Source organism: Odocoileus virginianus, chromosome 31 (assembly GCF_023699985.2).
Source record: "Odocoileus virginianus isolate 20LAN1187 ecotype Illinois chromosome 31, Ovbor_1.2, whole genome shotgun sequence".
NCBI classification, from domain to species: domain Eukaryota; kingdom Metazoa; phylum Chordata; class Mammalia; order Artiodactyla; family Cervidae; genus Odocoileus; species Odocoileus virginianus.
In genome coordinates this window covers 13,596,389-13,610,414 of record NC_069704.1, presented here as the reverse complement: position 1 = coordinate 13,610,414, position 14,026 = coordinate 13,596,389, and the positions used below count along the sequence as shown (strand labels likewise).

At 40.2% G+C, this 14,026-nt stretch overlaps 1 protein-coding gene across 1 annotated transcript in view; it reads right to left on the bottom strand.

Moving 5' to 3' along the window:
* The window catches only part of ELP1 (elongator acetyltransferase complex subunit 1), a 58,733-nt gene that overhangs the window by 21,907 nt on the left and 22,800 nt on the right, over positions 1-14,026 (bottom strand). Inside the window, exons 14-27 of the mRNA XM_070459335.1 lie at positions 12,510-12,692; positions 10,002-10,108; positions 9,570-9,673; positions 8,114-8,167; positions 7,916-8,021; positions 6,990-7,105; positions 6,561-6,634; positions 5,713-5,791; positions 5,528-5,607; positions 3,945-4,082; positions 3,750-3,835; positions 3,280-3,428; positions 1,683-1,806; positions 728-825 (exon numbers count right to left, since the gene is read on the bottom strand). Of these exons, the coding sequence (XP_070315436.1) occupies positions 728-825; positions 1,683-1,806; positions 3,280-3,428; positions 3,750-3,835; positions 3,945-4,082; positions 5,528-5,607; positions 5,713-5,791; positions 6,561-6,634; positions 6,990-7,105; positions 7,916-8,021; positions 8,114-8,167; positions 9,570-9,673; positions 10,002-10,108; positions 12,510-12,692 (1,498 nt within the window). The remainder of the gene's footprint in view (positions 1-727; positions 826-1,682; positions 1,807-3,279; positions 3,429-3,749; positions 3,836-3,944; positions 4,083-5,527; positions 5,608-5,712; positions 5,792-6,560; positions 6,635-6,989; positions 7,106-7,915; positions 8,022-8,113; positions 8,168-9,569; positions 9,674-10,001; positions 10,109-12,509; positions 12,693-14,026) is intronic.

The following is a 14,026-nucleotide window of genomic DNA, read 5'->3' as shown; positions in this document are numbered from 1 at the left end:
AAAAGAATCAGTACATAGCAGATTGATGAATGCCATCCCCAAGGCAAGAATGAGGTGTGCTGGGAGCTCAGTGCTTGGCACCTCATCCAGGACTGGTTTTCTGGCAGAGGAGAGCCGAGAGTTTAGAAGGACGGGGAGGACTGGAGGACGGGGAGGAAGAGGGCCGGCAGAGGCGGCCGATGCTCGAGAGGAGGCAGCAGCCAGATCGCAAAGGATGTGTGTAATTTGTAGACAAACTGAAAATGGTGGTGATGATGGCATGGGCTCCATACCGCAGGTTCTTGGGCAAAGTGCTTCCTCATTTAAAAACTGTGCGCAACACCTATCAGGCTGTTGTGAGAATTCATGTAGCTGATAAGAGAAGTATCTGGCATATGAGAAAAGCTAAACAGATGTCTGTTTGTTTAAACAAACAAACCAAACTTCATGCATAATTATACAGGAAAGATGCACTATTCAGGATGCTCAGTGAGGTTGGGCTGGAGGGGGCAGGATGGAAGCCGCCATGGTATTTCCAATGAGGATCCAGTGACAATGCCTAGGTTTCTGGCCTGAGCAACTTCTTCATGAGAAGAACAGGTGAGGGCTATTCTCTCGGATAAATTCAAGATAAGGGTAATTAGTTTGAAGATTAACTTTGAAACCAAGTGTTAGGGACACAGGATCCTCACCCCTTTCCAACAGAAGCACAGAGCAAAATCGGGAGCTCTCATTTCACGTTACACACCTTGTACTGCTGTGAGTTCCGTGGGTAGAGCTTCAGAGCTTCGTTATACAAGTTTTTATCTTTTATTAAGTTTAAGCATTCTGGGAAGTACTCCGGTCCTATAGGAATAAGATTCATACACACACAAGTTTAAGACTGGGGAAGCGTAATGGATTTCATCTCTACCACTGGTCCTTACATAAAATCAACAAGGGAGCTCTTTAAGACCTGCATTAATTAGAGTATCTAGAGAAATGGAATGCAGGAATGTGAACTTTAATGAGCACCGCTGCAGATTCTGAAATTTGAGAAGCACTAATTGGGATCAGAGTTCTGCTCAAAAGGAATTTTACACGGCCCCTGAGAAATGACCATCCAGCCCAGTGTTTTCTCAGCCTTTTTAATAAGAACCATCTAGGGAGCTTATCAACCATATACACATGCCTGAGTCCCAGCCCAGCCAAGGTGAACCTGATTCTCCAAGGAAGACAGATCTGAATGCAAACACCTCAGGTGACTCGTCTTGCCCCTGTCTCAGCCTTCAGGGAAAAATCACGAATACTGAAGACTGAGGTTTCGGCACCAGTCAGGCACGGGCAGCGGAACACCCGGCATCGCGCTGGCAGTCAGAACTGTGTCCATCAGGGCACAGAAGGCATGGCCACTCAGAGGGGTGTCTGCATACACCATGAGAAGAACGAAGCATCAACCAATTTTGATTTTGAGACATGGAAGTGAATTTCAAAGGTGATCACTCAACTCAAAAGGATCTGAGCTATGAGCCTCCCCAAGCTCACTCAGAGACATCTGCTGTACCCTCAGCTTATCAAAATTGACAAAAATCAGGTCTGCAGGCACAGTTATTAACATTTTCAGGTGTAAAAACTGACATCAGTCTGTCTAAACTAACATCTGATTTCAACTTATACCCTACCAAAGAATATTTGAACAGAAATATACTAACCCTCACACTTACCACATTTGCTTAGGTGGCCAATGGCTTTTTCATATCGTTTCAAATATTTATCTATAGTGAACCGCTGATAATTCGTTTCCATTTTCTTAAGTGTATTCAGAAATGGAAGATATTCTTTGGGATCCTAAAAAAATTTTTTTAAAGGGTAATTATAGTGCCTGTGATTATACTTACTTTTAAAAATAAAAATATATAGTAATTATAGCAATAAATCAAAAGCTACATCATTTTCAAAATACATGAAAGTGAAACTGTTAGTTGCTCTGTTGTGTCCAACTCTTCACGAACCAATGGACTGTAGCCCATCAGGCTCCCCTGTCCAAGAAATTCTCCAGGCAAGAATACTGGAGTAGGTAGCTATTTCCTTCTCCAGGGGATCTTCCTGACCCCAGGATCAAACCAAGGTCTTCTGCACTGCAGGCAGACTCTTTACCATCTGAGCTACCACAGAAGCCCTCTTCAAAATATGCAGTGTATTAATATATCAATTATATAAAAAATCAAACTAAATAAAACCACATTTGGAAAAAAATGCCTTAACACATGGGTGTTCTTTGTTTCTTAGTTATGACTAACTCTTAGCTAAATCTCACAATACCAATTGTTTCATAGGTTACTATGGAAAACAAGGTTCCCTCATTCTCAAGAAACTGAGAATCTAGTAGAGACAGACGGGTACACCGGCAGGCACTGGGCGCCGTAGAGGCACATGGGAAGGTCATCTCATTCAGTCCCGGATGCTGGGCAGGGAGGCAGCAAGAATGGTTTACTGAAAAAAGTCACCTGGGCTTCCTTCAACCAAGACGAGTGAGAATCAGCCAGGTGAACAGAGAGGATGAGAGTGCCTGCAAAGGTATGTGGCAGTTGGGAGACAAAAGTACTGCCTTACATCCACTGCAGAGAAAGGGGGATAACATCAAGAGAGGAGAACTGAGAGATACACAAGTCCCAGATCACTGAAGAGATTTTAAGCATAGAGCCTCTGAACTTCTTCCTAGGGGGAAGGGGGAGCCCATAAACAATTGTAAGCAGAGGAATGGGGATCAAATTTTCCTCTTTGGGAAGGTCATTCTGGCAAGAGCAAAGAAAGGAATGATAGGGACTGAAACTGAGGGTGCAAAAAAAAAAAAAAAAAAAACAACAGATAAAAAAATGTGCAAACCAGAGGTGCTCAAACTTTTGGACCATAGCAAGTCAAGGTGAGACAAAGAGGCCTCGAACCCTTCTATTCTCCAGGTTCCCAATTTCCACTGGGAAAAGATGCTCCATGATAAAGCTGGACTGGAATATAAATCACCTGCTGTATTTCCTTTATAAGAGGAGAATTTGTTCTCATTTTGGCTTGTAAGCTTGAAAACAATCAAATAGCTTTATTTCAATTGTTCAATCTAGCAATCAAAACACTCTGATAAGCCCAGAACAGTGACAGAGAACGAACCTGTAAGTACGGACCCTGGAGACTCGCAGATCTGCCTGGAGGCCTGTACTCACAGCTTTAATTTCAGCCCAAACTCTGCACTGTCAGGAGCACTACTTCACACTATCACGTTTGCATAAACAAAAATACTAACTGTGTTGAAGGAGTAACTCCACATACCTTCTGTGACTTCTCAGCTACCATGAGGACCAAATCAAAGTCATAGGTCCCAAGAGAATGGTCATATAATTCATTAACATCTACCAGAAGCAGCAAATATTTCAGGGCCTCTTCGGCACTCACAGCGTCAGGGACTGGGGGATCATTTCCTGTCCATGTGTAAGGAAACAGAACAAAATCATTTGGGGAAAAAACCCACACACCTAGCAGCATGACCAAAAAGAGAAAGTAACACATTTTCCTGACAAAAGTGAACATCAGACGGAAAACAGTTCTTTGACGATTTTGTACATGCTTTGTAGGGTAGCACTCAAAAAAAAAAACGGACCCAGGTCTTAAAGTGGAGACCAAAAGGCCACTGGCTGAACTGGGGATGTGGTGCTATTTCCTAGTCAGGGCTATCTCCCGAAGAATGAAGACCCGATGTCAGTCGGGACCCCGATACACACAGACTGTCAACATGTCTCTACCTTGAAGTTCGTGTACCTTCTGCAGGGCAATCTCCAGTTCTGGGGGAGTTTTCTTCACATGAGAGGTGAGTATTGACAGGCAGTACCTGCAGTGGTCGGTGAAGGACAGCACAGTAAGAACGATGAACAAGCTGAAGAAAAACTAGTGCGCATCTCTGTTATCCAAAAGATGCCAACTCAGGACAGCACACGTACTTGTGAGGGTTTATGTTCTCCATGGCTGCTCTCATGGCATCGCAGATGAGGTCTACTTTTTTCTCATCAGGATCGCGGGAGAGTGGAACAGTGCTGGCAACTGGTGGAGGATACATGGTCTTTGTAACATCTTCTTCCCTAAGAACAAGTGTGTATTAAAAGGTCATAAACCGAACACGTGTCCCAGCTATCAAACTACTAACACATATGTAGGTAGGAGTGTTGATGAGATAATAAATAAAAATGCTTTTGGAAGGCAGTTAATTCTAAAAATATTCATATCTAGTGAAATATGGAGAAGCTCACTGAGAAGTGAAACATATCCACAGAAGACTTAAATGGTGACGTTCATAGATGTTACAGCGATATGGCCCATATCATATGGGTCCAGGTCCGGTGTCCACCCACAGGAGAGTGAGCATCAGCTGCGCATGTTTACACCATGGCGTGCTCCGCCTCCCTGGCGCCTCAGGCGGCAGAGGGTCTGCCTGCAACGCACAAGACTCAGGTTCCATCCCTGAGTCGGGAAGGTCCCTGGAGAAGGGAACCGGCAAACCACTCTAGTATTGCTGCCTGGAGAATTCCATGGAGAGAGGAGCCCAGTGGGCTACAGTCTCCGGGGTCACAAAGAGTTGGACACGACTGAGTGACTAACACTTTCACTTTCTTTTTCATGGCATACTGCTGAACAATAAAAAAGAATAAACTAGTGATACATGCAAAAACATGGATGAATCTCCAGATAACATGCTGAATGAAAGAAGCTTTACTTACACAGAAAAGTCAATACTATGATATACCATTCATTTCTAGGAAGTTCCTGAACAGGCAAAATTGATCTTCAGTGAAGAACTCAAAAAAGCAGTTGCCAAAAGGGTGGGGAAAGAATAAATGCAAAGAGATTTGGAGGAACTTTCTGAGAAGGAAATGTTCTCTATCTTGATAGGGGCCAAGACTACATGGAAGCATACATTTGTCAAAACTCAGTGAATAGTACTTATAACCTGTGCATTTTGCTATAGATAAATTTGACGCGGAGCAGGTGGGACCTGTACACACAGAATACACTCTAGTTAATGTCACACAAGGCGAAGTACTGACAGGGAAAGTGGATTTTAAATTGTCTAAAATTATCTTGAAATTTATTTAAAATAAAGATGAACGGTGGATGGGCAGATGGTAGATAGTGATAAAGCAAATACATGAAAATATGAACTGTAGAATCTAGGTGATGGTATAGGATGCTCACTGGACAACTCTCAACTTTCTTATATGTTCAAATTTTTCATTTATAAACTTAGATAAAAGTCATTGCAGAAAAAGAAGCCATTTATTTCAATTAATAGTTTTTATATGTATACCTAAATATAAAGTCAAAGAATAATTTACGTGACATGTTTTAAAGTTTCACTTTTAAAAAGAAGGGAAAAAAGTAAAAATCCAGTATATGTGGCATCTAAGAGTCAGAGATTTAAAAAATTATATTGAAAGTAAATTTTCTCCTCTATTTATCTGTTCAATTTCCTTAACCAGAAAAGAGAAAATTATGGATATGATACTCATGAACTATTCAAAATACTTACTTCAATTCTGTGAAAAATAAATTAATATGATTCACAGAGTCTATCTGTCTTATGAAGGTTTCCACATTTTCAAGAAACACCTACCCAAAAAAAGAAAAAAAAAACAAAGACAAAACATTTTAGTTCAGATCATATTCACTCAAGCCTAAAGTACACTATGATAAATATCAGATTTAGAATGTTACCTTAGGGTTATGATCGTGAATCAGATTGAGATTAATTCTCAGTTTTCTCATGCATTCAAATGCTTCTTTAAACATAAGTCTGGGGAGAGACGGAAAATGGAGAGAGGGGGGCATTTCACAAAAACTCAGCTCCTTGGACCTAGCACATTTTCATAAGGATATAAACCAGTTAAAATTAAGACTACAGCCCAACTACTACTGGATTTCTGCTCTGAAATCATAGAATGAAAAAAAATCAGGCACCAGGTTCATTTACTCCCTAAATGGTGTGACGACTTAGTCATCAAGGCCACCCAAGGACTTGATCCCCACACACTCACACAAGAAAATCTTTATGGAACTTAGGGCTATCTTCTTTTTTAACAAAATGTTAGTAAACATCTATTTTTCCAAAATAAACTTTCCCCCAAATTCAAAGATTCAAACAATGGATCATTTCCTTCACAACAGTGGCTCAGGTATTTTAGGGCCAAAGGACTTTTTATAAGTTAGATGAAAGCCTTGGACCTTCTGCCCAGATAAATACACAGATACAGGATAGCATAAAATTGCCCTGGGTTCACAGGCCATCTAAGGTCCATATGGATCACCCTGGGCTAGGAAGCTGTTTCATACAACGAGCCTCATCATTCCTTCCGCTAGGAATGTCTTCTACACCATACAATTTAAGAATCTATATGCCAAAAGAAGAAAGCCTCTGAGAATCTGATTGAAGATATCTGTAATGAAATATTTAAATACTTTTTAAGTTTTAAAAATCTTAACAGAAAAACTTGTTGCCTTCACACATAACATAACATAACACATAACATAACAATAAGCTAACTAATCATATACATGGTACTTACTTGTCCAACCACTTTCGAATCTGAGCTAAAACCAGGGCTCGATGATGAACAACTTCTAAGTTTCCCCTTGGCATCTTAAAATAAATAAATCAAATCAATAACGTGTTTAATTAAACAGAAAAAATTTAAATACCCAGAATATACAACTTTACCTAACTCTTCTTCGAGAACTAACACAATACTGTAAAATGAGCACACTTTTGGCAAAATCTAGTTGTGCTCAAAATTTACTTTGACTTTTAAGAGGTTTCCCTCTTAGCCTTACTGGGAAGGGCCTGTTTTAACACTCCTTTGTATAAAGCTAATAAAGAACTTAGCAAGGAAAGGCTTATAATAAATTAATACAAATGATAAAATATAATCCACAAGAACTATCTGGTATTTACTGCCAAACGACAACCAGAAACACAGCCTGAAAAATCAGTGTACCTGCAATATAAGCTTTGTGTCTTGAGGCACAACAGTGACGATGCGTGAACCCCTCTCCACCTTCCGCAGAGACTCGCCATTAGGCACGTGGCTGCTGCTCAGAGCTGCTTGCAACGCTAGAGACACCACAGACCAAGCCTTGAGAATCACTGTCAAGACAAGCTACTCCCCATTAACTGCAGCTGAAACAGCACGTTATCCGAAGGAGAAGTGATTAATAATGAGGCCGGATTGCTTTGTCACTCAGCCTCAAGACCATCAGCCTTTCAGATAAAAAGTTCATCCCCGAATCTTGCCCTCTCTTACAGAGCCCTCACACATGATTCACAAACACAACTTCTCAACTGACATGGAAACCAGTGGGAGGACTGGGCAGCTTCTCTGTCTTAGCTTTATCAGCACACTCTAATCACATCAGTGAAAGATTCCATTTTCAAGTTAGAAGCAAAGAAAACAAGTGGGCCATTTCTTTCTTAATAACAGAACTGTGTGCACGCACACACATACACATGGGAGAGGGGGATGCAGGGAATCAAGGAAAAACTGCAACCAATTTCCTACAAACCACAAGCTGGAGGCCTTCAGATGTACAATGGAGGGTGGCCACAAAGAAGATTGAGCGTATTGTCAGTTTGCCATCTACATAGTAATTGAAAGTAAAATATGAATTAAGAAGTTTACTGAAAATTTTTTTATCAGGGTATGCTGCTTTAAGGAAGGACCTCCCACTCTTTGATAACTGGCATGGAATGATTTAACTGAGATACTGAGATTAGAGGCTAAGTAAATGAACTTGACATTTTCTCCAGTCTAGGACTCCAGGATAAAAAGCCAAAGTACATGACAGACATAAAAGTCATCGAGACTTCAAAGGACAAATGATATTAGAAGAAGGACTATTTTCTATCTTTACACTGAAAACTTACTTTTCAATGAAGCATCTCTCAGTCTAAAGCACTGGCAGGTATGGGAATGAGTTGTCACCAATAAAAACTCATCATATACAGCAAATGATGTGATATTTGATGCAACCTGCAACAGGTTGGGGAGGCAAGGCAGAGAGTTAGGTATATTATTTGGAATCAAGATGGAAAAAGATCCAGCATCAAAACAAGCCATGATACCTCAGCATCATTGATGAAAAAGCGACATCTGTCAGTCAAACCAAGGATACATTCCTGCAAAAAAAAAAAAAAAAAATATGAAATTACCAACAATTCTAACTAAACTGGGGCCTCTCTGGTAACTCAGTGGTCAAGGATACTCTTGCAATACAGGAGATGTGGGTTTGATCCCTGGGTTAGGAAAATCCCCTGGAGAAGGAAATGGCAACCCACTCCAACATTCTTGCCTGGGAACTCCCATGGACAGAGGAGCCTGGTGGGCTACAGTCTACTGGCTCTCAAAAGAGTCAAACACAACTCAGCACTAACCAAACTAGTGAAACCAAATTTTGTTGTTGTTGTTATATGGTTCTACTGTCCTATGATTTCACATTTAAGTCCTTGTAATCAGGACTCAAGATGCCTAAGGTGGTTGGTCCAGGGCAAAGTGATCTATGATGCCATCCAATTCCTCGGAAGCCTTGACATTTCTGTCTCCTACACATCTCAAACATATCACCTTTCACCTCTCACTGCCTCCACTCCAACAGTCACTTCCACTCTCGTCCCTTTCAACATACTCCCACTGGGCAGCCAGAATAACCTTTCCAACCATGAAGCACATCACATTACTCCCTGATTAATATCATCAATTTCTCAGTCTTTGTTAAGTTAGTAAATGCATACTCCTCTGCGTCTAGCCATTGCTTCCATTAGGTTCCTTGAATAAGCTGAGCTCTAAGTTTATTTACAATATGCACAGTTCTTCCTCCCTGAAAAATTCTCCCTTTCTCAGAGAGAGAGCTTTCTTTTTCTCCACACTTCAGCACATATACCACCACCTCCTAGAGACTTTCCCAGACCACCAGAAGTTGGCCTCTGCATCCTCACAGCTACCATCCTCTAATTAGCCTCAATCAATCCTCTTGGTGCTCTCATTGACTTCACTCTCCTATCAGAGGGGATGGCCATACCCATATTGCAAGATTAAAACTTCCACGAGGGCAGGAACTAGTTGGCAGTTTTCTCTAACCACTGCACCCTACCTCCTGCACAATTATAGGCAATTCTAATATTTGATGACTAATAATTTACTCAATACTCATTTCAAGATTACCTTTCTGTTGTGCCCAAAAGTTACTAATAAGACTAATTTTGTTAGTTCTGTACGTGTTCTGTTTTGAATGTTCTATACAACTGGGGATAATTCTGCCAAATGCATTTTTTCTATTTTTGAGTCTATACCTCCAAGGAAAGCAATCAACTAACTACTATTGACACATGCGAGGCAACGTCTTAAACCTATTTCATAAACTGAGAAGCTGAGGTTCAGGAAAGTGAGGATCTTCTCATTGTTGCATTGAGATTTACCGGATACTCAGGTCCACTTTCAAAGCACACACTCTTTCTACTTAATACTGTCAGCTCCTGGGTCACTGCTCCATGAGGTCAATTCTTCTGCCTTATGTTCACTTACCTCTCCTCCAATCATGGCCAATTCAGTCTGCGCGCACAGGTACGGAAACCGAACAGGAGAGCCACCCAGGTTCTTCCATGGTTCAACGGCCAGAGAGGGCGACTCTGCAGGTTTGGCAGATGAGGTTTACCAAAAGCTGATCTGCTCTTTGTGAAAAACTCTCCCATCAGTGCTTGCTAAAACACTTAACATGTAACTTAAATCATTCTCCAAATGTGTTTTGGAAACTCGTGAGAATAATCTGGTTTATTGCAAGAGAAAATACAGGTAGAACACACATGCTGATTCTACTCTAGAGATTAAGGATTTCCAGGATAGTTGAAAGACCTAATAATCCATGTGGCACTTGTAAAACACTCCCAAGTACACTTTCTCAAGATTTAAATATGTATGTAAGTCATAAACATGTTTTCCCAACTTTCTGATACTCACCCCAAAGGTACTTAAATATCTGGCCACCAGCCACCTGCAGGGCTACTGACTTGGTCTTGGGGTTGCAACACAGACTGATTATGACCCCATCCACTGTCACAGATGAACTGAGAGGAGTGGAAAAAAAAAAAGGAGATGAAGAAAACATGAATAGACCATTTTTCTCAAAAGCAGTGACAATTCACTGATTTTGCAAAACAGAAAAAGAAGCAATTTTCCTCTGGTGCTGCACTGCCTCGTTCAATACAACAATAAACATGTTTATATACATACAAACACACATGTTTATATACACACTAACAGATAAACTACTGCAAGCACAAGCCCAGTTAATGCAATTACCTGTCAATGTGACATATTTTCCACAATGTCAGTAAGCCAGGTGTGAGGTCATCAGTCCTATTCTGGAAGCAACTTATGCAACTTACTGTGAATTACAATTTGCTGCCTTCAGTAGACAATATAGTGTCAATATTTATCTGTCAATATCGGGTTGGCCAAAAAGTTCATTCAGGTTTTTCTATACCATTGTGCCCAAAACCGGAATGACCTTTTTGGCCAACCCAATACAAACTGGATTAAGTAAAGCAGTCAATCTGTAGGAAAGTGAGCCTATTCAGTATCTCTATGGCTACTGTATGTATCCCTAGAAATCTGTGGGCCTCATTAATGGGAAGAAGGAAAACTGTTAATGCTATTATATTTTTTTCTGAGTCAATGAACCAAAAGTAGACATGTCTGAAAGGAAGTGGAGGTAGCAATAAAAGCAAGTGGTGCCAATGCTAACATATATTCAGAAGTTTTAATCAATCTACCAAAAACAAAAAAAAGCCACAAATTTGGAGAGGATAAATTATCTGTGAAGTCAAGGGAATGGACTCTGGAGGTGCACTGCTGGGCCTGGATCCTGGCTCCACCTCCATTATCTCAGTAAGTTACTTAAACTGCTCTGTGCCTCAGCTGTAAAGTGATCAACAGTACATGTCAGAGACGTGTTATGAAAAATAAGTGAGTTAACATAGGGAAAAGCACTTAAAAAAGTACCTTTTACAAAGCATAAGTTATAGTAAATGTTAACTATGAAGAGCTATAAGCTGATTGTGGGACTTTATATTTATCAAACACATTAATATTTTATATGAATGAAATAATCTTTTTTGAGAAACAGAAGTCAAAGCAGCAGAAATGTATTTTAAATGACTTTTCACTTCCTTTACAGCAAATGAGATAATGGCATTTACCGTTCACAAGATAATGATAAAAAATTTCAATTTTTGTATAGTAGATATATGCATAATTTAGGCATTTCTAATGTCAATTGCTCTGTTTTCTAAAGGGAGCCCTTGTTAAGTATGCATGTAGCTAGAACATATTCTGCATCTAGACATATTCACAAAATTTTTTTAAAAATATGAAGCATTATTACTCAAAGATTAGAAGGTAATAACAGCACTGGAGTATGTTTCATGAGTACAATAAAGAAAGGTTCCTACTTTTGCAACAACAGTTTTCAGGATTTAAAGCCCATCAATGAACCTTTAATTACATGTGAATCTAGGGATTATTATCAGTGTATACCTAAGGAGATGAGTTTTGACACTGGAAACCTGAGGATTTCTCAGAGCTTCCCAGACAGCTCTGATGCACAATAGGGCTCACAATACAGAAGAGAGCATTCATTAATGAGACCTGTTAGGTGACGAAGATGCAGTGAGGAATCAAAATGAAACTCAGGGTCAGGGAGCTGGGAAACTTTAGCAAACAAAAATAGAGGAGACTTTATAGTAGTACACGCAGTCAAGTGCCAAACAAAATTACAGAAGAGGAGGCTAGAAGTATTTTGAAGTCACTACATCAAAATAACTTTAACCCTGAATATTCACTAGAAGGACTCATGCTGAAGCTGAAGCTCCAATACTTTGGCCACCTGATGCAAAAGGTGAGCCGATTCACTGGAAAAGACCCTGATGCTGCGAAAGATTGAAGGTGTAGAACAAAGAGACGACAGAGGATGAGATGATTGGATCGCATCACCAACTCAATGGGAGTCTGAGCAAGCTCTGGGAGATGGTGAAGGACAGGGAAGGGCATGCTGCAGTCCATGGGGTCGCAGAGTCAGACATAACTGAGTCACTGAACAATAACATCAAAATGAAGTGCAAATGTAGAGATCTTATAATTGATGAGTTGCTAATTCTCCTAAGCTAATAATTACTTTCTAGAAGGTAAGTATAAGTTGAATTAAAAGTTTTAATATACCTTAAAAACATTTTGCCTCATCTACTGGCACCTGTGTTATTTTTTACCACTTTCTGGTGCATTTTAGTTTATATTTTGACAGAGCTAAAAATCAGACTTAACGTGTGTGTACAAAAAGAAGCAATCACCCTTCAACCCTGCTCTCTGAATGCAAAAAAAAAAAAAAAAAAACTCCAATGCTCACAAAAGACAAAAGCCCTGCATCTATGTGCTTATGAGCATGCGGAATATAGGGAACTGTTCTGATACCTGATGTTGAGCTGTCCCTGCTCGTCGTCCGTCTCAGAAGGGGCCACAGTCAGATGGTGAACGACAGACTGGCGGCTGGACTGACTGTGGCTCACGGCCAGGAAAATGTCTTCCTGAACCCAGGTGAGAAGGCTGAGCTTCAGTGGGTTTACTTCTTCAGCTTCACTGCCCTCAATCTGAATTCTGTTTTAAATATTGAAGAATTTCCAAAGCATGAATAAAACCTTCACATCACTGAAGTTGTCCTGAATGGACAATGCACTGCTTTCTATACAGTCAAATCCTCATTATTTGGAGGGACAAAACCTAAGGTAACGCCCAATACTAGAAAATCCAAAAATAATAATGCTTACCTGGCTTAAGAATATGTTTTTCTGCTATTTAAAATTAAGTTTCTTACACTCTTGAGATTTTTAGATCTGAAGAAACCACTTCAAGAAACTGATTACACAAGAAAAACTGACTGTTCTAGGCCCTAACGAATAAAGTCCAGCAGTTTTTCACTGCCACCGCTCACTAGCATCCAAATAGTCAGCAGGTATTGAGGTCTCAGCTGAATGCATCCTTTCCTAAGCGTCTCATAGCAAAATGACTAATTAGCTTAAGAGATGATTTCTCTGTCTCTAATGCCTTCCTCCTGTAGCATTTAAACACTGGTGGAGGGCCTTGTTTTTGCTACTTCAAATGGGAACTCATGACGGCTACTTCCTGCCATTCAGCTCAAGCAGCAGATCTGGGTGCTCAGTGACGACGCTGGGTTACCAGCCTGATCTTCCCACTCAGTCGGCTCTTCCTGGACTCAAGTCACTCCACCGCAGTGCAGCCCCACACAGGCGCATCCACGCCTCTGGTTCTCACTGACACTCTCCTCCCCGCCATGCCCAACAGTCTCCATCCTTCTCTGGCCATCCTCAACCTATCTCTTTTTCAAGGTTCAAGATAAGTATTCACTGAATACATGCACATGTATGGCTGAGACCCCTCACTGTTCTCCTCAAACTAGCACAACATTGTTAGTCAGCGGTACTCCAGTACAAAATAAAGTTTAAAAAATAAGTAAATACAAAAATTTAAAAAGGTAAATTTATTCATGCCCTTCATGAAATCTTCTCTAAATGACTTACAGCTATCCTCCTCACAATTTTACAAAATTAAACCACATTCTCAACTGCCTCACACTTTCCAGTTTGTCTTAAATCTGTCCTCTCTTTCCAGTTCGTGACATGAAATAATCCATGTACATGTTCTTCGAAAAACTACTAAGCATTGTACAGTCAGTTCCCAAATCATACAGAGGCTGGAAACATTTTCATTTATTAAATATAATGCATATATTTAAGAATTATATATTAAGTATTAAATTCAGTTATTTGTTCATTATTCCCCATTAATTTAGGAATAAATGCTCCCGAGAGACAAAGTAGTACAGTAGTTAAGAACACGGATGTATTAAATAGAATAGAATCAAACTGGATTTTCACAGAAATGAACTCATAATTACTATATCCAACTGTTTA